Raw genomic sequence first — 25,360 nt, 5'->3', positions numbered from 1 at the left:
TGAAGGTTTCTGTAAGTACGGTAGGTAGGTGGGTCTGGAGAGATGCTATGAAGCTTGACCGAGAAAGATAGGAGGTTATGGTCTGAGAGTGGAAGAGAGAAGTTAGTGAAGTGGGAAGCAGAGCAGAGACAGAGGAAGACCGGATCAAGAGTATTGCCATCCTTGTGAGTTGTGAGAGACCAAGGGAGAAGGTAAGCGATCGAAGCGGAGAGTCAGATTGGGTCATTGGGGGAGATGTTAAAGTTGCCTAAGCTGAGGGTTGGGATTTCGCAGGATAGAAAGTGGGGGAGTCAGGTGGTAAAGTGATCCAGAAACAGGCAGGAATGATGTGGGGGCGGTAGATAACTGCTACTCACATTCTGACTCTGGTCACCTTAATAAAAACCGTTATGAATGTAAAAAAGTAAGAACAAGTGCCAGATAGTATAGCAGTACCAGTGTTCACCACAAGGGGGAGACATAAAGTGCTATAAGTATGTGTACACAGTACAGGATGGCGGCAGCACTGATGGACGTCTCAGCAAGGCCTTTGCGGATATAATACATTGCAGGGCTCAAAGGGTTAAAGATGCTGCGGGAAATGTATGGAAAATGTCTAAAAAAAAATTTGTTGTCCGCAGCAACCAATCACAGCGCAGCCCTCATTCCTCACGGTGATCTTGAAAAATTACGTTTTTTGGCTACATGGGTAAAAAACAGTAAATTTTGCATTTACACCGCTTTCATAAATCTCCCTCTCCACGTGCGACACAGGAGCTCCGCCCCTTATACTGATCACATGACGGTGACATCATCGCAGGTCCTTCTGCCACTACTTCTCACTGCAGAGCTCCACCCCTCATGTACTGATCACATGACAGTGACATCATCACATGTCCTTCAGCTATCGCAGTGTAGCAGGTCTTGGTCCCTGCTGTTGTCTCTGTTATCAGCCAGAGGATATATATAGTAATATCAGAGCTCTGCGTGTGACTCCGGCCGGCAGGTAAGAGGCGGCGGAGGGTCTTGTGGGGAGGTCAGACACAGTCCATGTGGTTATTACCGTGGTTTCCCAAATATTGGTATACCACAGCCATCGCATTGGTTAATCGAGCGCTGCGTTGATTGGCTGAGCAGCGTTCGAGAACCAATCAGGGCCATCACTTCCTGGAGGTGGGATTTATCAATCCCGTAACAGGAATTGATCTTCTGTGGAGGTCTGCAGGAGGCACGGCGGAGTTCTGGAGAGCAGCGGGACGGACCTGGACCCAGCCTGCTAGGGGAGTATTCCTTTTTTTTTAATGTAATGCAGCTATGGCTTATTTTTGGGAAAACGGGGTCCTACAGGGGTGCGGGGGAGGTTATCCTCCAGTGGAGGGGGGGGGGGGGGGGCTACAGCACAATGTATGACGGTGCCAGAGGATGGATGGCGGTGATATACAGAGCTGTGGAAGTGTTCCTGGCCGGTGGGAGAGAACGCTGCAGAGTAGGAACAACTGTCCTGAGAGGGAGATCCGCAAATCAAGCTGCCCACTAGGAAGCACGGGCATCCGCAAATTAATTTAGGCATGCAGATTTCTTTTGCTGCATATTTTGGTCCATGCTCCATTTTTGTGGGGATCCCGCACCGACTGCTTCCATTGAAGTCAATGGAAGATATCCGATCTGCGGCTGACCATGCGGACGTGTGACGGCGAGCCGGGAGGATCATGCATAGTAGAGTGAACCCGGAAATGGAGGGATCTGCGCGGACGCCACTGCCGGGGACATCCAGGTAAATAAGGCTGCACAGAATCCGCCCCGCCCGTGGGTATGAGGCCTGAAAACGCTGATGAGACTAGAAGTGATAATACTTTACTTCTATCAATTAACACAATACAAAATATATATCTCATTAACCCCTTAGTGACCGCCCCATTGCCTTTTTACGTCCTGGCTTTGTGGGCTTTAAACCCCAGGGCCATTTGAAAGTAAATAAAAAGTTTGAATAAGTTAGTTAGGGGGCGTGGCTTGGCTAACTGGAGGAGAGGGCGCACAGCCCTGAGCTCCACCATCAAAGGCTATTTTTCTGCAGGAATTCAAGCCATCCTGCAAAAAAAGGAATACCAAGCACCTCCCGGTGCCCTCCGGTCGCATTCCAGGGAATCTGTGGAGAATTTGGAGCAGAGCCAATGCCACATTGCGAGAGAGAGAGCCGCTGCCTAGTCTGGCCTACTCGAGCTCCACATCCCCGAACTAAAGTTGCGGGACCTGTGGCTGAAAATGAGCAGTGTGTCAATGCTGCAAGGACAGGGCAGTGGCAGCAACAGATACTTCCCCCTCCTGCAGGAGAGTGGATCACGGTGCTCTGGGAGTCCCCAGACCAGCGTCTTCAAACATACTCACCACCGGCAGCGGTCAACATCCCGGAGCACCCCCTCACTGGGCCAGTCACTGTCCTTAGCTTTCATGTTTGCATAAACGGCACTTGATCACCAAGGGTAGTGATTGTCTACAGTAGTCATGTGAATGATGAGTGACACATGACTGGTGTGGGAGTTTCTGGTACCGAAGTATGGAGACACAATGGGGTACATTTAGGTGGGACGAATCCCCGACACTTGTCCTTGTGAGTCCTCTCTCCCATGCTCCTGCACGAGAGCTAGTAGAGCCAGCTCGCTCAGAGTGGCCAGCAGGAGGGTGGGGCAGTGCAGGAGATTTCTCTCCTTGCACTCATCTGCCTCTCTCCATAGACTTAAAGGAGATGTCCCGCGCCGAAACGGGTTTTTTTTTTTTTTAAACCCCCCCCCCCGTTCGGCGCGAGACAACCCCGATGCAGGGGTTAAAAAACCCACCCGCACAGCGCTTACCTGAATCCCGGCGGTCCGGCGTCTTCATACTCACCTGCTGAAGATGGCCGCCGGGATCCTCTGTCTTCATGGACCGCAGGGCTTCTGTGCGGTCCATTGCCGATTCCAGCCTCCTGATTGGCTGGAATCGGCACGTGACGGGGCGGAGCTACACGGAGCTACACGGAGCCCCATAGAGAAGAGGAGAAGACCCGGACTGCGCAAGCGCGGCTAATTTGGCCATCGGAGGGCGAAAATTAGTCGGCACCATGGAGACGAGGACGCCAGCAACGGAGCAGGTAAGTATAAAACTTTTTATAACTTCTGTATGGCTCATAATTAATGCACAATGTATATTACAAAGTGCATTATTATGGCCATGCAGAAGTGTATAGACCCACTTGCTGCCTCGGGACAACCCCTTTAACACAGCAGCTGTTCAATACTGAACGGCAGCTATTTAGACTGAACGATGAGCTCATCATCCATCGTTTGTGCTGTGTTAAGTCTATGAAGAGAGGCGGGGGAGCGTGGGGAGAGAAATCTCCAGCCTCCCTGCTGAGAGCTAACGATACTAGCTCCTGTGCAGCAGCATGGGAGCTAGCATGTGCAGGGGCGAGTGTTCGGCATTGTTTGCCCGACATTTGTCCTGTCTAAATGGGGCTTTAGGGGTTGAGTAAGTAGCTTTTTCTGAAAAGATGCTCATTTGCACTTTGGATGGTTTATCTTATTTTCTTTTGTCTTTTGTATTCCTTAAAGAAATATTCCTAATTCACACAGGATATGTCATAAATGTCTGATCAATACTGGACCCATGTCTGCAACCCGCACTTATTTTGAAAAATGCCCATCCCCCTCAATCCCATTCTGACTTACCACCACTGCCTGAGATTACGGAATTAGCTCACCTGGCTATTGTACACTGTTTCTTTAACTTTCATAGAAGTGAAAGGGAATTGCGTAAACGGCGTACTGACAACAGTACCAGAACCCTCCGGTTTATCCAGTTCTCTCATATTCTCATCCAAAGCAGTCCTTCTTCTGTATGACCCACCAAGGATGGACAAAGAAAGAAATGACGTTACCAAAAGAATATTAAGCTTCACCTTAGAGATCATCTACCTGCTGACCGGGGAGGTAAACTTTTCTATATTTCTATGATACTTATTGTATTATGTAACAAGTCAGACTAAGGGAAGAGAAAATCCATTCTAGGAAGTAACAGGAACAATCCAGTGTCCGGTATAACGGCTTCCAGAACTTCCAAGTGAGGGAGAACTAAAGAACTGAACAGCAGAGAATGTGAAGATTGGCCAACAATATGGTCAGTTCTGTATGGTGGGAACCAATGACCTAATAGTAATGTTGTATGAGCAATGAGACTCCAGCTTCTCTCATTCTAATAATGCTCCCCCTCTCAAGCAGTGTGCCTACTTACCATTCCTTGCATTGAGGAGGCACTTCCAGAGGTGGCAGAGTTCAAAGCACTGGGCCATCTCCAGCGGACACATTGCAAAGAATGGGGTGGTAGTATGCATGCTTGGCTGCCAGATATCTGCTTAGAGCTTTATACAGTGGAATCACAATCTTCCTCTTTCTACTGAGGGAGGAATACTGGGTTCAATGCTCTTAGTGTCTCTCTCCATGCTCAGGATTACACGATAGTGAAGAAGACAGCAGGTGACCGTAAGACTCCCAACAGCCATCTCCATGAGTCAGGAGGATGGAGCAGGAGCCAGAGCCCCATCACAGAGGCTCCTCCTCACTTACTGATACATGAGCAGAAGATCCTAGAACTCACCAACAAGATCACTGAGCTGCTGACTGGAGAGGTGACACTGCTGGGAATGCTGGGTAATTATACAGTAACAGCACTAGAGGAGTCTGGGTAATGACGGTATCATTGTATTGTCAGGTGCCTATAAGGTGTCAGGATGTCACTGTCCATTTTTCCATGGAGGAGTGGGAGTATGTAGAAGAACACAAGGATCTGTACAAGGACATCATGATGGAGAACCACCAGCCTCTTACATCAGAAGGTAACCAGATATAGATATACTATTGGCATTATTATTTCAAGGGTATGTGGTATGTGTAGGATTTGTCACCCAACATGACCTTATTTAGGGTTTTTTCACTGATCTCATGTTAAATATAAGCACTAATTCCTTTTTCAACTCCTTACTTACTGGCCATACTTTTTGTTTTTCCTTATGGTGATCGTTATGGGATCTAACAGGGAACCGGTCCCCTGGCTTATGCCGCCCGACCCACGTTGTGCCTGTTTTTCAGAGCTATACTAAAAGCATTAATAATTTGCTAACCCATGATCTGCATAGAGCTAGAGGTCCATCACCGGGCTTTACTTTATACCTTTTATGTTTTCTTTTTTCCCTCACACTTTCCTTAATCTCGCCGTTTTCTTTTCTAATTACACAAATCGTGTTAGTCTACTTTTACTGCCAATGCAAATCATAGGATTTCATGTAAACAGTCCCAAGTACTTGTTTTGTGCAAAGAGAGAATTATTCTCTGTTGAAGTGTCACCAAGGCGCAAACCGGTTTGGACACTATGGGGATAAATGAGGGTTTTTTCGGGTTTACCCTAAAATTAAAAAAAAAAATTCCAGATCCATGATTCTTAGGCCGGCTGCACACGGACGGATTTACATTGCGGAATTCGGATCAGGCGTCCATATCCGTATTCCGAAGCAAATACCACCCATAGCATGGTATGGAAAAGCAGTTTTTCCTGCACATGAGTGGAAATCAATTGCGATTTTTCGCTCACAGAGAAGTAATCACAGCATGCTCTATTGCAGTGCATAGTATTCACAGATGGCTTCCATTGAAGTCAATGGAAGCCATCAGCAGGGATTAAAAAATAAAAAACTAGTGCGCATGTCTGACGGCTCGCGGTGTGGACCATCCGCGGTACAGAAAAAGAAGAATGGCAGGTACGTGCTAATGTTGGCTGGGCACAAGTTTGGTTTTGTGCTGCAGCCTCCTGCATGTGGAACCCGACCCGGTCATGTGCAGCCGGCCTTAGGAAGTATTTATTTCACATTTATAAAGACTGCCACCATCTTTTTGCAGTTCTCACTGAGAGCACTATAGGGTAGTGACAGTTACACGGATTACAGTGATATGTCTGCTGTGTGGATCTGTGCAGTCGTTTTGGAGAGACTTGAAAATTATTAGTAACAGCTGGACATAGAAGTAGTCCTGAATGTTCATGAGCTGCAGCCTGGCCACACCCACTCCCAAGCCCTCCGGCCAATGATTGGCAGCTCGCTTTATATGCACAGTTATAGATGTCAGTCAGTCAGTAGCTGGAGGGTGGGGTGGTTGTAGCTAGCCTGCAGCTAATGAATATCCAGGACTACTTTAGGTAGTCCTCTATGTATTTGCTGCTCCTGATAAAAGGCACATTTTTCAAAAACTGCTGCACAGACGCACCCAGCAGACATATGGCTGTAAGCAGTGTGACTGTCACTATCTTGTGCTGCCCGCAGAGACGGGTGAAGAAGATGGTGACAGCCTAAGTAACAGCTGAATTCAGAGGCCACTTCATTAGGTCCCCTTTTTAGAACTTGATAGGACGCTCTTTACCATTAAAAGAGCCTAAATACTAAGTGGGATGGATTCAGTGGGGTGCTGGAAACCTTTATTACAGGTTCTGATAACTTCCCTCTGTTTATGCCCTACATCACAAAGATGCTTCATAAAACCGAGAACATGAGACTGTGTGGGCCTCGTTGACATGGTCATGAATTCAGTCTGAGATGTAGACATTAGGGTGTTTTTAGGAAAAAACAAACTGCAGCTTTTGATGCAGTTTTGTGTCAGATTGTTCTTCATTTTTAGGAGCAAAGTCAGCAGTGGACGCAGCCAGGAGAAGCCACTTTTGACTTTAAATCACAAACTGCATGAAAACCAGCAGCTTTTTTTCCAAGAAATGTTGTGTCAGCCCAGAATGAAATAGTTTACAGCTGAACAACCCCCTTTAGGCTGCATTTCCACGAACGTCGTCCTCATCTGCAGGGGGGGGGGGGGGAGATGGAAGAGCCAGGAGCAGGAACTGAGCTCCCGCCCCCTCTCTGCCTCCTCTCCGCCCCTCTGCACTATTTGCAATGATAGGAGGCTGGATGGGGGCATGGCTAAGTTTCGCAAATTAGCACCGCCCTGTCCCACCTCCTTTCATTGCAAATAGTGCAGAGGGGCAGAGAGGGGGCGGGAGCTCAGTTCCTGCTCCTGGCTCTTCCATCCTCTCCCCCTGCACATGAGGACGACGTATATTGGCTCGGCGTGAAAACCGAGCTGATATACGTTCGTGGGAATGCAGCCCACGGTTGGACTGTGGCCATGATCAGTTGTCTAAAACAGTATTTCATTAAATAATATTAAAGTGATGTAAAATTGGTATTAAAGGGCTAAACATGTTGGCAGGGAACGGGTTTGATTGCCAGACAAGATTGTGATTTTCAGATTTTTGAATTAGGTTTACGTTATTGAACATCTCCCAGAATGTGGACGAGCATCGGGGTCTTGGCCGTTGATACATTTTAAATTATTGGACAAAGTTTAATAAGGCTGGAGTCACACATGGAGTTTTTGTTTTGAATGAAAGCCAGAAGTAGATTTAAAAGTAATGGAAATACACAGGAAGGGCTTAAGTCTCCATCCAGATGGATTAAGCTTTAGCTTAAAAAATACCACATCAAAAACTGCCCGTTTTTCTAGCCTGATATGAATGTTATAAATTTGTCTACTTTTGTAGGATTAAAATTTGATTTTGTAATTTTTATCCTAACAGAAAATTCCAGTGAGATCGCTGATGGAAAGGTCATGTCATCGCCAAATTATAAAGTAGAAGATAAAGAGATCGTGCAGCGCTCATCAGAAGCAAATCTAATTACCCTTAATGTACATACAGATCTGTCATATGATCCCAGTGAGAATTCTAATGGAAACTTCATGTCCTCGCTAAATTATATGGTAGAAGATGAAGACATTGTGCCGCACTTGTCAGGAGAAAACCTCATTAACAATATTGTACATCCAAAATTTGAGAGTACAGATCTATTATATGATTGCACTAATCACGTCGAACTTTCACTTGATCAATCACAGAATGTTTCTACAAGTACAGGTGAGAAAATGTTTGGAGAATGTGGAAAACAGGTTGAAAACAACTCGGGACTTTTTATACAAAGAATAATGCACACAGGAGAGAAACCATATTCGTGTTCAGAATGTGGGAAAGGTTTTTCCGATAGATCAGATCTTGCTCAACATATGAGAAGTCACACAGCAGAGAAGCAGTTTCCATGTCCGGAATGTGGGAAATGTTTTAAAAATAAATTCAATCTTGTTAGACATGTGAGAATTCACACAGGGAATAAACCATACTCCTGCTTAGAATGTGGGAGAGGTTTTACATATAAATCTCAAATTGTAAAACATCAGAGAGTTCACACAGGAGAGAAGCCATTTCCATGTCCAGAATGTGGGAAACGTTTTACTACTAATGACAAATGTAGAAATCATCAGAGACGTCACTCAGGAGAGAAGCCGTTCTCATGTTCAGAATGTGGGAAATGTTTTATAGCAAAATCATCTCTTGGTAAACACAAAAGAATTCATACAGGAGAGAAGCCATACTCCTGTTCAGAATGTGGTAAATGTTTTACAGGTAAATCAAATCTTGCTAGTCATATCAGAATTCACACAGGAGAGAAACCATATTCATGTTCAGAATGTGGGAGATGTTTTTCCCAAAGAACAGATCTTGCTCGACATTTGAGAACTCACGCAGGAAAGAAGCCATTTCCATGTCCAGAATGTGGGAAATGTTTTACTGTAAAATCATCTCTTGTTAACCACAAAAGAATCCACACAGGAGAGAAACCATTTTCTTGTTCAGAATGTGAGAAATGTTTTATGTCGAAATCAGATCTTGCTAAACATCAGAGAATTCACACAGGAGAGAAGCCGTTTTCATGCACAGAATGTGGGAAATGTTTTACTACTAATGGCAAACGTATGGATCATCAGAGACGTCGTCACTCAGGAGAGAAACCATTTTCATGTTCAGAATGTGGGAAATGGTTTATGGTGAAATCAGATCTTGTTAAACATCAAATATGTCACTCAGAGGAGAAGTTGATTTGATGTTTTAGATGTGAAAAATGTTTTACTAAGAAAAAGATTTCGAAAAATCATCAGAGAATTCACTTAGAGAAGGACTCCTATTTTTGCTTGGAATCTGGGAGATGTGAAGAAAGCATTTTAATAAATCATTTATTCACAGACCTTGTCAGTAACAGTCAGTAAAAGAGTTTATTTTTGGTGTGGAATTAGCCTGCATCTAATATTCAAAATTCTAGTTTCCTGAGATCAACTGTGAATGGGATCCATATGAAAAAGTATTGTGGATATAAGGAATAAAAGAGAAGGAGCCGTTATTTTAAAAGGATCAAAATGGTAGAACAAGCTTTTGTGTTTCGAGTTGATATGATTCCTAGTCATAGGTCCCACAACTGCAATATGCCAAACGTTTTATGAAAATAATTAATTATGGTGCCACAGAAACAATTAGTGACGTGTCGGTTATCAACCAGTAACATATACCAAAGCTGAAGCTGCGAAAATCCAGTTAATTAACACATGAAAAAAAACCTAACATACAGGTAATAAGCCCATTTAATACGGCATAGTGGTGCTTACTAAAGACATCTACTTGAAGCATCTAAAGAATGTTTATTGGGGGATACTTACATCAGACTGAATGACATACAAATAACAGGACATTTAGAAAGAGAAGCGCGGGAATGTCAGGAGCGTCTGATGAAATCAGGCAGCCCACCTCACAGATCATGCATGAAGAACACTTAATTGTAAAGAGTACATTTAAAATGGATCCAGTAATCATAACAATAAAGCCCAGGCTGTGGAAATTGTCAGTTGATTGAATATTTACTAGAGATGAGCGAACGTACTCGGATAAGCACTACTCGTCCGAGTAATGTGCTTTATCCGAGTATCACTGTGCTCGTCTTGAAAGATTCGGGGAGCGCCGCTGCTGACAGGTGAGTCGCAGCGGGGAGCGGGGCAGAGCGGGCGGGAGAGAAGGAGAGAAAGATCTCCCCTCCGTTCCTCCCCGCTCTCCCCTGCAGCTCCCCGCTCCGCAGCGCGTCCCGAATCTTTCAAGACGAGTACAGCGGTACTCGGATAAGGCACATTACTCGGACGAGTAGTGCTTATCCGAGTACGTTCGCTCATCTCTAATATTTAATGATTTTAGTTTGACTTTCTTAGCATTTTTCTACATCCCATATTAAGTATCTTGATTTTCACATTTTTATTTTTTTTTGATGAATCAAAAGTTCTCAAAACTAGAATATTCTTTAATGAGCGCTTTTAAAATCAAGATAACTGTTAACATCCACTTGCTGATTTACCATGGCTGAAGAATATAACATTTGACCAGTTTAAATGCAAACGTTCTGAGGACAAAGTTTTTTTTATCATTCGGCAAAAGTACTATGTAAAATGTATAAGGAGAAGAAATATCCAGCTGGTTTGGTTCTAATGGCCTTCCTTAGAGTAAAGGCTCTTTCACAAGGTGATTGTTTACAGAATAAAACATCACAAAGCATTAGGCCTCATGTCCACAGGGAAAATCAGGCCCGCTACGGATTTTCCATGGAGAATCCGTAGCGGGTCCCTCCTGCCCTGCGGACATGAGGCATAAAAATAAGAATAAACTTACCTCTTGCCCGCTCCGGATCTTCCCTTCGCCGCGGCTTCATCTTCTCTCCGTCGCGGCCGGATCTTTTTTCTTCAGCTCAGCGGATGCGCAGGGCATGTCGGTTACGTGCCCCGCGCATGCGCTGGCCCAAAGAAAAAAGATCTGGCCGCGACGGAGAGAAGATGAAGCCGCGGCGAAGGGAAGATCCGGAGCAGGTGAGTAAATTCCGATTTTGGTCTCCCGCGGATCCGGACGGCTTCCATAGGCTTCCATAGAAGCCCGCGGGAGCCGTCCCCGTGGGAGACCCGCACGAAAATGGAGCATGGTCCAGATTTTTTCATGCTCCATTTTTTTTTAAAAAAATCACTTTTATTGACCATCCGCGGGTATTTATCTACCCGCGGGTGGTCAATGCATCCCTATGGGATGCGGATCCGTGGGCAGAAGAGTTAAAATCCACTGCGGATTTTAATTCTTCTTTTGCCCATGGACATGAGGCCTTAGTCCTTCTTGTAATTATGTTTTTTTTTTACCATTCTTTATTCTAGTCAGAAGAAGATTAGGGATATATACACTAAATATTGGTATACTTTAATGAATGATTCATTTCTTAAAGATCGTATTCTTCCGATTCTGAAAACTACATGTAGAAGATCTACAACACTTCATAACCTTTAAGCTCCTCATCGTTTACATAGGGTCAATAATTAATTTTTGAATGTGGTTCCTTCCATCCTTGGGTCTTTTAGAAGGGGTAAGGCTCAGTGTTTATGCGGTCTCAGTATTGGGCATGTTGTTAAAACCTTCAAATCTTTGGTCACCCATGAATCATTTACTATCAAATCCTAAATCATGGATCGAACTATGTGGTTTATCTCAACCAATGCACCTGAAATCTACAATATTTGGGGAGAACTAATCAATCCTTATGTATCCAAGCACCTCTCATATATGCAGGAGGGGAAGAGAGCTCTAAGGGGGTCACTCAGTTCAGGTCCCGCTTGGGGATTGGGCCTGTCCCAGGTCAACCTGTCCTCCTTACAGGTATACTCCAATATTTTTACCTTGCTACAAATAGTGGCATTTAATTTACAAGACTTTTACAAAGTGAGAGGGACTACTTAAGATTGGAGTTGACACCTATGCAAATCACTGTAAAAAAACAAATCAAAACCCCTCACACCATGGCTGACATCAAAATTAACTTCCTTTAACATCAGAAGGATAAATAACTCCTCAAAAAGGAGCCAGTTCTTCTCACTTCTGAGGAGGTTTAGAGGGGAGGTGGTGTTCCTTCAGAGACATTTCCATCATAACCATACACCCAAACTCCCTACATTCTGCCATAATCAGTGGTTCCATAGTACGTACTCCTCCACCTCTAGAGGTGTCTCAGTAGCAATTGAGAAAAACATTCCATTCACCCCCACACTTGTAGAAACAGATCCTTATGGGAGATATATCTTCTTAAAAGGAGTGATGGCTAACAATAAAGTTACCTTTGCCAAACTCTATGCTTAAAACCCAAAACAAGTACCCTGGTTACTGTGCGCTCTCACTAAATTTTCAGGTTTTGTAGAGGGTTTGGTGGTTGTTGGGGATTACCTCAATTTGGCGCTTGACCCCTCAAGCTATACTACCTCTAGCAATTCCTCCATCCCAAAACAAATGAGAAGACTTAAAAGCCCCCTCCCTGAGTTAAACCTTCATGATGCCTGGAGGATCTTAAATCCAGAGGTGAAAGACTACACCTGCTTTTCACACATCCATTCCATCTTGCATAGGATTGATTACTCTCTGCCTGAGGGTGTGGTGATGGCAAAATCCATAGAGGAGTTTAAGAGGGGACTAGACGTCTTTCTACAGCGCTAAGATATTACAGGATATAGACATGAGGTGACCAGGGGGTTGTTGATCCGTGTCTTGGTAGGAACTAACAAGTGTTGATCCAGGGATTATTCTGACTGCCATTATGGAGTTGGGAAGGGATTTTCCCCCCAAATGGGCTAATTGGCTTCTGCCTCATTGGGTTTTTTTTGCCTTCCTCTGGAGCAACAAGGGGGAGGGGGGCAGAACTAGATGGACATTGTTTTCATTTAGCCTAACATACTATGTTACTATGCTACTTACTAATATCAGGGAAACCCATAAGAAACGTTGCTACAGCAGACACCGGTTCAATCACCGTCTCAGCTTATGCATCCATATCGATGACAGTAGTTATAAGAACGTGCCCCGTACGAGAATGGACGTGGCGCTTAAATTGTACACTAATAGAAAATCATTTCACAAATAGAAATTTCCCTAATAGAAAATTGTTCACAAATCTCAGAGAAGCTTACAGAATTTTTCAGCATTAATAATAGCCCTGAAGTCTCGACCCCAATACTGTGGGAGACACAGAAAGCCTTTATTAGAGGTGAACTAATAGCATTAGGCTACAGAATAAAGAAACAAAGGACTAAGAAATTAGCTCCTTACTTGCCTAAATTTCCTATACTAAAAGATGTCCACTCTCCTCTATACTATTTATCCTAGGGATGGAGACACTGCTGCAAAGTATCAGACAGAGTACAGATATACAGAGACTGAAAATAGGCAAAAATATCCACACCACAGCTGCCTTTGATGATGATCTGCTCATCCTTATGACCAAACCAATAAAAGCCTTCACAGCAATCCTCGAAATATGTGAACTTTTTGTCAGGTTCTCCAACTTTAAAGTTAATTTTGATAAATCAGAAGCCCTAAACATCACAGCTCCTGCTGAGACCATAACATACCTGAAGAAACAATTCTCCTTTTAGGTGACCATCCTCAAGTATTAAATAATTAAGTACTGTCATTTCCTCCAACCCTGCCCTCCTTTACAGAGCAAACTATCTGCCCCTTCTTAAAAAGATTCAAACTAAACTTCTACAGGTGAATATATCGCTTCTGTCCTGGATGGGCAGGAAAAATCTGCTTCCCACATACATACTATCGTATATTCTATACACTCCGGCCTCTTCTTCAAACAGATACCCCAGGCCTTTAGGAAATTCATTTGGAACAAGCAGAAGTCATGACTGGCCTTCTCATATTTGGTTCAAAAAAGAGGATGTTTGGATCAACAGGGAGGTTTTGGCCTTTCATATATACTGCTTTATTATAGAGCAATACACATTTCAAGATGGATATTGTTGGTGGATCCTTTATAATAATCTTTATTTATATAGCACCAACATATTCTGCAGTGCTTACTAAACAGGCGAGAACAGATACAAGAAACAAAGATACAAAAAGCACTGTTACATATAGTAATCAATTTGATGGAAACAATAGGGGTGAGGGTCCTGCTCCTAAGAGCTTACATGCTACAGATAGTGGGGTGATACAGAAGGTAAAGGGGCAGAAAATGTGCATGGTACGGGAAGGTGGAGAGTGAGGGATGTTATACACAGACAATGGTCAGACTTAAGCCGTGTGGTGGATGAATCGGTATGACTCCAGGGGGCAGTTGATTGTGGCTGGCAGGGGTTGCAGTCAGCGAGGTCAGGGTTATCAAGTTATCAAGCAGAGTACAGAGGGGTTTGATTTAGGCGATATGGTATGCCTCCCTGAAGAGGTGCATTTTTAGAGCACGCCTAAAGTTTAGAGTGTCGGGGATTGCTCAGATAGTTTGTGGTAGCGTGTTCCAGAGGACTGGTGCTGCTCTGGAGAAGTCTTGGAGGAGGGAATGAGAGGTTCAAATTAAAGGGGCACTTAATCTAATTTCATTAGTGGAGCGGAGGGCGCAGATTGGGTGGTCGATTGAAATGAGGGATGCAATGTAGGGCAGCGCGGTGCTATGGTGAGTTTTATGGATGAAGGTAGTGAGTTTGAATCGAATTCTATAGTTGATGGGCAGCCAGTGCAGTGACTGGCACAGGGCAGAGGCATCCGAGTAGCGACTGGACAGGAAGATGAGCCTGCCTGACACATTTAGGATGGATTAGAGGATGGAGAGTCTGGTGCAGAGGAGGCTGATCAGCAGCGAGTTGCAATAATCGAGTGAGCATTTTTAGCGTGTTCGCAGTAAGAAAGGGGCGGATTCTTTTGATGTTCTTGAGGTGCAGGTAACATGTTTGGGCGAGATAATGGATATAGGGGGTACAGAAGAGATTGGGGTTGAATAGAACTGCAAGACAATGGGTGTGCCCTCTGGAAGCTATGGTGGTGCCACACACTGAGATAGAGATGTCAGGATGAGGTCTGTTAGCAGATGGTGAAATGCGAGTAAGTTAGTTTTTGACAGGTTCAATTTTAGGAAGAGAGAGGACATAGTGTTGGAGACAAGCGGACTGACGGTGGTGTTCTGGAGGAATGTTGCTGTGATGTCATGGGAGGAGGTATATCATTGGGTGTTGTCAGCATAGAGATGGTACTGAAAGCCAAATCTCCTGATAGTTTGTCCAATAGGGCTGTGTAGATGGAGAAGAGGTGGGGGCCGAGGACTGAGCCCTGGGGGACTCCAACAGCAAGGGGAGGAGAAGGAGGTAGAGCCAGCAAAGAAGACTCTGAAGGAGCAGTCAGATAGGTAGGAGAGGAACCAGGAGAGAGCAGTGTCCTTTAGTCAAATGGAGCAAAGCATACTGAGGAGGAGTTTATGGTCAACATTGTCAAATGCTGCAGAGAGATTGAGAAGGATCAGTAGGGAGTAGTCTCCCCTCGATTTTGCCGTCAGGAGATAATTTGACACTTTGGTAAGGGTGGTTTTGTTGGCGGAAACTGCACTGTAGGGGGTCAAGAAGAGAGTTTTCTGACAGATAGCTAATGAGGTGAGAGTAAACCAGGCATTCTTATAGTTTGGAGATGAAGGGGAGATATGAGATGGTCCGGTAGTTGGCAGCATCAGTCGAGTCAAGAGTCGGTTTCTTTAGCAGTGGCGATATGATAGCATGTTTGAATGAGGAGGGAAAAGGCCAGAGGTCAGAGAGAGATCGAAAATAGGGGTGATGTGGGAGATGACCACTGGGGAGAGGGACCTGAGGAGCTGTGAAGGAAAAGGGTCACTATTGCAGGTGGTGGGGCGAGCAGAAGAGAGCAATTTGTCATTGGTCTGAGTACAAAGAGTAAGCAGGAGCTAGATGCAGTAGTGACAAGACTAGTGTCAGGGCTAGTCTGGGATTGGGAGGTTATTTCACAAGAAAGGTGAAGTAGACTTGTTTGACATGGTGGGGGGCTAGGTTGTAGGTACTGAGCATGGATTTGAAGTGGAGAAAGTGGGCAGACTTTGTGACTTGCTCCACAGCCGTTTAGCACATCTAGAGCACTGCCGGATGAAACGCATATGAGGCGTGAGCCAGGGTTGCCGACGTGTGCATCAGATAGCTTGGGTCACGGGGGTTGCTGCTTCATCCAGGCATGTTTGAGAGTGGTATTGTAATGTGCAGCAGTTAGGTGTGGACAGAGATAGGGGACAGAGAAGACTTTATAGACTCCTCCGCCCGGGAGCAGGAGCTGGCAGACGGATCTCCGCTATCAGCCTATTTGACAGATAGGCTGACCTCGGAGAATTGCTGCAATTCGCAGCATGCTGCGAATTGCCGTCCGCGAGCGGAAAACGCAGTGATTCTCTACTAGTGGACAGGGGGCCGGCGCTTTCCATAGCAATGCTATGGAAAGTTTCAGACGGCGTGATTCGCCAGTGATTTACCACTGGTGGAATCACGCCCATGAACAGGAGCCCTTAGGCAGAAGAATGTATTATATATAAACTGTTAAAAATGCAGTAATCAAAGATCAACAGCATCACAGAGGAGATCAGCAGAGTAGTTTCAGCTTGATTTGGGATAATGCAGGAGAAGGTATCTGTTTATAGGAGAGAGAAGGTAGGTGGATGTGATTAGCTGCCATTTCTAACTGTGTGAAACCCTCGATCCAGCTCACACTTCATACAACTCACACGTGTGCCTGACAAACCGCTTAGCACAGGAGGCATGTGGTCAAAATTGAATTAATTAACAATCTACATCATCATTAAAAACCTCAGAATCAGTAGCTCAGAACAAACCTCCACCCTCATCCCTAATTGCCCACCACATTTTGTAGAGACCGTGGACATATACAACTCTTTAAGGAGGTTTCAGGAGAGTCAGAGACCCACTCTGGTTTGAGACTTATCTTTCCCTCTCGGTAAGAACAAAAAAAAACTAGAGTAGCCGTGGCTCCTCAGGGAATGGGAGAGAGACCTAGAAGTCAAATTTGATAAAGAGGATGCATAAAAAATCCTAAACAACTCACATGGTTTTCCTACACGCACTCGCATACAGCAGAACCCTATAAAATACTTACAAGGTGATTTTAAACCCCAGCCTCGTTATCAAGAGCCACCCTCGGGAAATCCGATATTTGCTGGAGGTGTAAGTCTAAGAAGGGCATAATCCTGCATATGTAGTGGCAATGCCCAAACATTGTAACTTTCTGGCATATAGTTGGGGGTCACTAATACTGTTAGGGCAACTGTTGGGGGTCACTATTACTGCTGGGGCAACTATTGGGGGTCACTATTGCTGTTAGGGCAACTGTTGAGGGTCACTATTACTGCTGGGGCAACTATCAGGGGTCACTATTACTGCTGGGGCAACTATCGGGGGCCACTATTACTGCTGGGGCAACTATTGGGGGTCACCATTACTACTGGGGCAATTGTTGGGGGGTCATTATTACTGCTGGGGCAACTATTGGGGTCCCTATTACTCCTGAGGCAACTATTAGGAGTCACTATTACTGCTGGGGCAAATGTTAAGGGTCACTTACTCCTGGGGCAACTATTGGTGGTACTATTACTGCTGGGGCAACTATGGGTTGTCACTATTACTGCTGGGGCAACTGTTGGGGGTCACTATTACTCCTGGGGCAAGTATTGGGGATCAATGGTACTTCTGTGGCAACTATTGCGGGTCACTAGTACTGCTGTGGCAACTATTGCGGGTCACTAATACTGCTGGGGCAACTGTTGGGGGTCACTATTACTGTTGGGGCAACTGTTGATGGTCACTATTACTGCTGGGGCAACTATTGGGGTTCACTATTACTACTGGGGCAATTGTTGGGGGGTCACTATTACTGCTGGGGCAACTGTTGAGGGTCACCATTACTGCTGGGGCAACTATTAGGTGTCACAATTACTTCTAGGGTAACTATCGGGGGTCAATAATACTCCTGGGGCAACTATTGGGGGTCACTATTACTACTGGGGCAACTTTTTGGGTTCACTAGTACTGCTGGGGCAACTATTGGGGGTCACTATTACTGCAGGGGCAACTATTAGGTGTCACAATTACTGCTAGGGCAACTATTGGTGGTCAATAATACTCCTGTGGCAACTATTGGAGGTCACTATTATTACTAAGGCAACTGTTTGGGGGTCACTATTACTACTGGGGCAACTGTTTGGAGTCACTAGTACTGCTGGGGCAACTATTGGGGGTCACTATTACTCCTGAGGCAACTATTGGGGTCACTACTACTGCAGGGGCAACTGTTCAGGGTCACTATTACTGCTGGGGAAACTATTGGGGGTCACTAATACTCCTGGGGCAATTGTCGGGGGTCACTTACTACTGGGGCAACTATTAGGGGTCAGTATTACTAGTAGGGCAATTGTTGGGGGTCACTTACTACTGGGGCAACTGTTGGTGTCACTATTACTGCAGGGGCTACTGTTGGGGGTTACTATTACTGCTGGGGCAACTATTAGGTGTCACTATTACTGCTAGGGCAACTATTGGGGGTTAATAATACTCTTGGGACAACTATTGGGGGTCACTATTACTACTGAGACAACTGTTGGGGGTCACTAGTACTGCTGGGGCAACTATTGGGGGTCACTATTACTGCTGGGGCAACTATTGGGGGTCACTATTACTGCTGGGGAAACTATTGGGGGTCACTATTACTGCTGGGGAAACTATTGGGGGTCACTATTACTGCTGGGGAAACTTTTGGGGGTCACTAGTATTCCTAGGGCAACTCTTGGGGTCAGTGTTACTACTGGGGCAACTGTTGGGGGTCACTAGTGCTGCTGGGGCAACTATTGGGAGTCACTATTACTGCTTTGGCGTCTATTGGAGGTCACAATTACTGCTGTGGCAACTATTGGGGATCACTATTACTCCTAGGGCAAGTCTTGGGGTCACTAGTGCTGCTGGGGCGACTATTGGAAGTCACTATTACTGCTTTGGCGTCTATTAGAGGTCACTATTACTGCTGGGGCAACTATTTGGGGGCACTATTACTACTGGGGGAAGTATTGGGGGTCTGTATTTCCATCTACACTGATGCACACTAGTCTGTTATTTCTCCCGATTATACAATCCCCCTGGGTTAGAGATGTGATGGGGCCAGGTCTAAGGGAGCTGTCTGATTTGGGCAAAGAGTTTGATATCCCCTCAGGCTCTTGGTTAAAATATTTTGAATTACGCAGTCACATTAATGCCCTTGCTCCTTCCTCTCACCTGGCAGTAGAACTCACTCACTTTGATACACATGGTATCACTAGGGAACCCGATCCTGGTTGGGTTAGGGCCTGGAGAGTGCCTTGGGTAGGTCGTTCTCTGGATCAAATCATTTACACTTACACATAAAATGTCAAAATCCAATAGACTTCAGGAACTCAACTACAAAATAATATCCCAATGGTAGATAACCCCTGCTGAGATACATACAATATATCCATCAATGCCAGATACCTGTTGGAGATGCTCTTCAGCAGTGGGATCAGTGTTATACATTTGGTGGGAGGGCCCACTTATACTTCACCTATGGCAAGACCTTTGTAGGTTGTACAAACAATTATGTAGATCCCAGATGGATATCACCTCAGACGCTCCTATCCATGGACCCAGGCTCGAGCTCCAAATATAAAAAAGACCTTCTACGACACTTCATGGTGGCAACGCATCAAGTCATCGGTACTGGAAACATTGGTATTCCTAGAATAGTATGGCTGGAGGCACTAGATCAGGTGAGATAGATGGAGGAATTCGAAAGCTCGGACCTGCACGAGGGCTCGGAGGTTTCATCTGTACCTGGCGGTATGGATAGACTGCTGAAGGTTGACCTTCTAACTGGTTGTTGAATGGCTCATGTGTATAGAGCGTGCTGGATGCATGTAGTTTGTGGGCTGCTCCCGATACTCCATAACCCCCCTTTTCTCTTCTTTTCTATTTCTTCTCTCTTTATTTTTCTCAATTCTTCTTTCATGCTTTTAATTCCTTTTCCCTGCGCCCGTATTTCCTTAGATTCCTGTGTGATATGATTGATATTGTGATTGAGCCAGATACACACTGACATCATTATGTGCACCAGGGATCCTCCTCCCCTGACCTCTCTTCATTGGTTCTACAGGAGGAGTAGTTCAAGCACACACTTCCGTCAGTGTGTGCATCCCACAGCAGCGCCGAGCATAGAAGCAGCAGCACTCTGAAAACCAGAAGGTAAGTAAATGGGTTTCAGGGGGGCTCTATTACTATTGGGGTTACTGTGGTAGTCAGTGTTACCACTGGGGCCGATATAGGGGACACTATTACTACTGAGGCCACTCTGCACACGGCAGCATACCTCAAGCTGACTTAGGGTATGTTTACACATGATGGAAATGCTGTGGAATGGTACGGATTTTGACTGATTTTGGATACAGAAATGCTGCGGTATTTGCTCCCTGTCTTTTATGAACTGTCCCTGTACTCTTTATAACGACGCAGGTAAAATCATACCTTATGATAAGCCCCGCCCCTTGCCACACCCATTTGTCTCGCTTTGACTTTGGGAAAATCTGGTCACCTTACTAAAAACCTTTATGAATGTAAAAAGTAAGAACAAGTGCCAGATAGCATAACAGTACCAGTGTTCACCACAAGGGGGAGACATAAAGTGCTACAAGTATGTGTACACAGTACTGCCGGTGCCTTCCTGCCCCGGGATGGCGGCAGCACTGATGGAGGTCTCAGCAAGGCCTTTGGGGATAGTAATACACTGCAGGGCTCTAAGGGGTTAAAACGCTGCAGGAAATTCATGGAGAATGTCTAAAAACAAATTTGTCGTCCGTAGCAACCAATCACAGCGCAGCTCTCATTCCCCATGGTGCTCTTGAAAAATGGCGTTTTTTGGCTACATGGGTAAAAAAGGTAATTTTGCATTTATACCGTTTTCATAAATCTCCCCCTTTGCACACAGCACAGGCGCTCCGCCTACCATGTACTGATCACATGATGGTGACATCACCGCAGGTCCTTCAGCCACCACTTCTCCTCACTGCTGAGCTCCGCCCCTCATGTACTGATCACATGACAGTGACATCATCACAGGTCCTTCAGCCATCACTTCTCCTCACTGCGAGGCTCCGCCCTCTTACATATTTATCACATGACGGTGACATCATCACAGGTCCTTCAGCTATTGCAGTGTAGCAGCTCCTGATCCCTGCTGTAGTCTCTGTTATCAGCCAGAGGATATCTACACACTGATGTCAGAGCTCTGCATGTGACTTTGGCTGGCAGGTAAGAGGCGGGGGAGGTCAGACACGGTCCATGTGGTTATTACCATGGTTCTCCGAAAATAAGACACTCTCCTATTAATTTTTGACCCGCTGGGTCTTATTTTCAGGGATGTCTCATTATACTTACCTAGCAGGCTCGGTCCAGGTCCCTCCTGCTGCTTTCCGGAGCTCCAACGCACTGGATTGGCCAATTCATAAATCTGACCTCCACGTTACGGTAGTTGTGATTGATTCATCGCAGCCATCGCATTGGTTCATTGAGCGCTGCATTGATTGGTTCTCGAACGCTGCTCAGCCAATCAGGACCATTGCTTCCTGGAGGTGGGATTTATCAATACCCTAACAGGAATGGATCTTCTGTGGAGGTCTGCAGGAGGCACGGCGGAGCTCTGGAGAGCAGCGGGACGGACCTGGACCCAGCCTGCTAGGGGAGTATTCCTTTTTTTTTTAATGTAATGCAGCTATGGCTTATTTTTGGGAAAACGGGGTCCTACAGGGGTGCGGGGGAGGTTATCCTCCAGTGGAGGGGAGGGGGGGGGGGCTACAGCACAATGTATGAAGGTGCCAGAGGATGGATGGCGGTGATATACAGAGCTGTGGAAGTGTTCCTGGCCGGTGGGGAGAGAACGCTGCAGAGTCCGGTCTCATGCCCACGGGCGGGTATGATTTGTGGCACAGCTGTCCTGAGCGGGAGATCCGCAAATCAAGCCGCCTACAAGGAAGCGCGGGCATCCGCAAATTAATTTAGGCATGCAGATTTGTCTTGCTGACCTTTTGGTCCATGCTCCGTTTTTGTGTGGATTGAAGTCCATGGAAGCCGTCCGTTCTGCGGCTGACCCTGCGGACGTGAGAAGGATCCGGCGGGAAAGCAGGAGATTTAAAAAAGGAAAAAAATGTGTAATGCGCACGTCTGACGGCGAGCCGGGAGCACCATGTGCAGTACAGCGAACCCGGAAGTGGAGGGATCCGCGGGGACACCGCTGCCACAGAATCCGCCCCGCCCGTGGGCATGAGGCCTGAGAACGCTGATGGGACTAGAAATCATAATAGTTTATTTCTATCAACACCATACAAATTGAATAAACAAATGAGAAATATAAATCTCATTAACCCCTTAGTGACCGCCCCATTGCCTTTTTACGTCCCGGCTTTGTGGGCTTTAATCCCCTGGGCAATTTTAAAGTAAATAAAAAGTTTTAAAAAGTTAGTTAGGGGGCGTGGCTTGGCTAGCTGGAGGAGAGGGCGCACGGCCCTGAGCTCCACCAGCAAAGGCTGCAGGAATCCCAGACATCCGGCAGAAAAAAAGTAATACCAAGCACCTCCCGGTGCCCTCCGGTCGCATTCCCTGGCACCTGTGGAGAATTTGGAGCAGAGCCAATGCCACATTGCGGCAAAGAGAGCCGTGGCCCAGTCTGGCCTACTCTGCAAGGACAGGGCAGTGCCGGCAACAGGTACTTCCCCCTCCTGCAGGAGAGTGGATCACGGTGCTCTGGGAGTCCCCAGACCAGCGTCTTCAGACATACTCACCGCCGGCAGCGGTCAACATCCTGACACCCCCCCTCACTGGGCCAGTCACTGTCCTTAGCTTTCATATCTGCATGAAGGTCACTTGATCACTAAGGGCAGTGATTGTCTACAGTAGTCACATGAATGATGAGTGACACATGGCTGATGCAGGAGCTTCTGGTACCGGAGTATGGAGGCACTTGGGGTACATTTAGACGGGATGAATGTTGGGCAAACTATGCCCGACACTCGTCCTTTTGAGTCCTCCCTCCCATGCTCATGTACGGGAGGTAGTAGAGCCGGCTCGCTCAGAGTGGCCAGCAGGGAGGTAGGGGAGTGCAGGAGATTTTACTCCTCGCGCTCCCCCACCCTTCTCTATAGACTTAACACAGCGGCTGTTCAGTACTGAACGGCAACTATTTAGACTGAACGATAAGCTCATCATCCATCGTTTATGCTGTGTTAAGTCTATGGAGAGAGGCGGGGGAGCGTGAGGAGAGAGGAGAGAAATCTCCAGCCTCCCCACTGAGAGCTAACGATACTAGCATGTGTAGGGGAAGGGGGCGAGTGTTAGGCATTGTTTGCCCGACATTCGTCTTGTCTAAATGGGGCTTTAGGGGTTGAGTAGGAAGTTTTTTCTGAAATTATGCTCATTCGCACTTTGGATGGTTTATATTCTCTTCTATTGTCTTTGCGTTCCTTAAAGTAATATTCCTACTTCACACAGGATATGTCATAAATGTCTGATCAATACTGGACCCATGTCTGAAACCCGCACTTATTTTGAAAACTGCCCGCCCCCCCTCAACCCTATTCTGGCTTACCTCCACTGCCTGAGATTACGGAATCAGCTGACCTGCCTGTTCTACACTGTTTCTATACCTTTCATAGAAGTGAAAGGGAATTGCGTAAACAGCGTAGCTCAGCGAACTTCCAGCAGTACCAGAACCCTCCGGTTTATCCAGTTGTCTTGTGTTCCCAAAGCAGTCCTTCTCCTGAATGACCCACCAAAGATGGATGAAGAAAGAAATGATGTTACCATAAGAATATTAAACTTCACCATGGAGATCATCTACCTGCTGACCGGAGAGGTAAGCTTTTCTGTATTTCTATGATCTTTATTGTATTATGTAACAAGTCAGACTAAGGGAAGAGAAAATCCATTCTAGGAAGTAATAAAAACAGTCCAGTGTCCGGTATAACGGCTTCCAGACCTTTCAAGTGAGGGAAAACTAAAGAACTGAGCAGCAGAAAATGTGAAGATCGGCCACCAATATGGTCAGTTCTGTATGGTGGTAACCAATGAGCTAATAGTAATGTTGTAGGAGGAGTGAGAATCTAGCTTCTCGCATTCTAATAATGCGCCCCCTCTCAAACACCCTGCCTACTTACAAATTCTTGCATTGAGGAGGGACTTCTGGAGGTGGCAGACTTAAAAGCGCTGGGCCATCTCCAGCTGACACATTGCAAGGAATGGGGTGGTAGTATGCATGCTTGGCTGCCAGATGTCTCCCTAGAACTCTATGCAGCGGGATCACAATCTCTCTCTTTCTACTGATGGAGGAATACTGGGTTTAGTTCTCTTAGTGTCTCTCTCCATACACAGGATTACACAATAGTGAAGAAGACATCGGCTGATGGTACGACTCCCAACAGCCATCTCCATGAGTCAGGAGGATGGAGCAGGAGCCAGAGCCCCATCACAGAGGCTCCTCCTCACTTACCGATACATGAGCAGAAGATCCTAGAACTCACCAACAAGATCACTGAGCTGCTGACTGGAGAGGTGACACTGCTGGGAATGCTGGGAAATTATACAGTAACAGCACTAGAGGAGTCTGGGTAATGACGGTATCATTGTGTTGTCAGGTTCCTATAAGGTGTCAGGATGTCGCTGTCTATTTCTCCATGGAGGAGTGGGAGTATTTAGAAGGACACAAGGATCTGTACAAGGACATCATGATGGGGAACCACCAGCCTCTTACATCAGAAGGTAACCAGATATAGATATACTATTGACATTATTATTTCAAGAGTATGTGGCATGTGTAGGATTATCCAACATGACTTTATTTAAAGCTTTTTCACTAATCTCATATTGAGTATAAGCACCATTTTTTTAAACCCCTGTGTCTCCCCTTCTGCTCTAGTCATAGAGCTCAATCCTCATGTTAGCTGGCCTCCCATTGGCTGACAGTCAGGTTAAATCTCACTGGTGCAGAGCCCAAGGGCGGGAAGCAAACACCAGTTCCTATGCAAGAGTGCGGGAGAGAGAGAGGCTATAAAAGGAAGTGACGCAGAGCAGTTAGGTAGACTCAGCCAGGAGCGAGTGAGGAGAGATTGCAGTTCTGTAGTCGGCAAGGAGGAGTACTTCAGCAGTTATCGTTTCTCACGGTCGAGTGTGGCGATAACCCGCTCCCTTGACTTCTTACAGTAGAGAATACCGAAGATCCTTTTAGGGGTCCATCTTCATCTAACAGTGAGTTAAAGCTACCCGGACTAGCCATACAGCCACTTGTCCCTCTGCTTTATAAAATCCTACAGTCAAATACAACTAAATTGTTTCACCTAAGTTCACTAGTGGGGAAATTGTCCAGTAAATCAATCTTCAGGAGAATAGAGAGAGAGCGTTGAAGTGAGAATAACATCCATTCTACGTTACTGTATTCTACTTGTTCATTACTGCACTCTTGACTACCTGCTGCAAATACGTTTTCAAAGGTAGATTCATTTTTCCTAAAATGCTGTAAAAACACCCTAATAAATGCATCC

The 25,360-nt window shown here is 45.8% G+C and overlaps 2 protein-coding genes across 2 annotated transcripts in view; both read left to right on the top strand.

The window, feature by feature from the left end:
• Window positions 1–9,735, top strand: part of LOC136607775 (zinc finger protein 665-like) — a 39,707-nt gene extending 29,972 nt beyond the window's left edge. Inside the window, exon 8 of the mRNA XM_066589062.1 lies at window positions 8,242–9,735. Within this exon, the coding sequence (XP_066445159.1) occupies window positions 8,242–8,981 (740 nt within the window). The 3' untranslated portion in view covers window positions 8,982–9,735. The remainder of the gene's footprint in view (window positions 1–8,241) is intronic.
• LOC136612439 (zinc finger protein 721-like) overlaps window positions 1–25,360 on the top strand; it is a 564,334-nt gene that overhangs the window by 518,901 nt on the left and 20,073 nt on the right. The window contains exon 4 of the mRNA XM_066592832.1: window positions 24,458–24,581. Within this exon, the coding sequence (XP_066448929.1) occupies window positions 24,458–24,581 (124 nt within the window). The remainder of the gene's footprint in view (window positions 1–24,457; window positions 24,582–25,360) is intronic.

This window comes from Eleutherodactylus coqui, chromosome 1, assembly GCF_035609145.1.
Source record: "Eleutherodactylus coqui strain aEleCoq1 chromosome 1, aEleCoq1.hap1, whole genome shotgun sequence".
NCBI classification, from domain to species: domain Eukaryota; kingdom Metazoa; phylum Chordata; class Amphibia; order Anura; family Eleutherodactylidae; genus Eleutherodactylus; species Eleutherodactylus coqui.
This window is presented reverse-complemented; position numbering and strand designations above follow the sequence as displayed.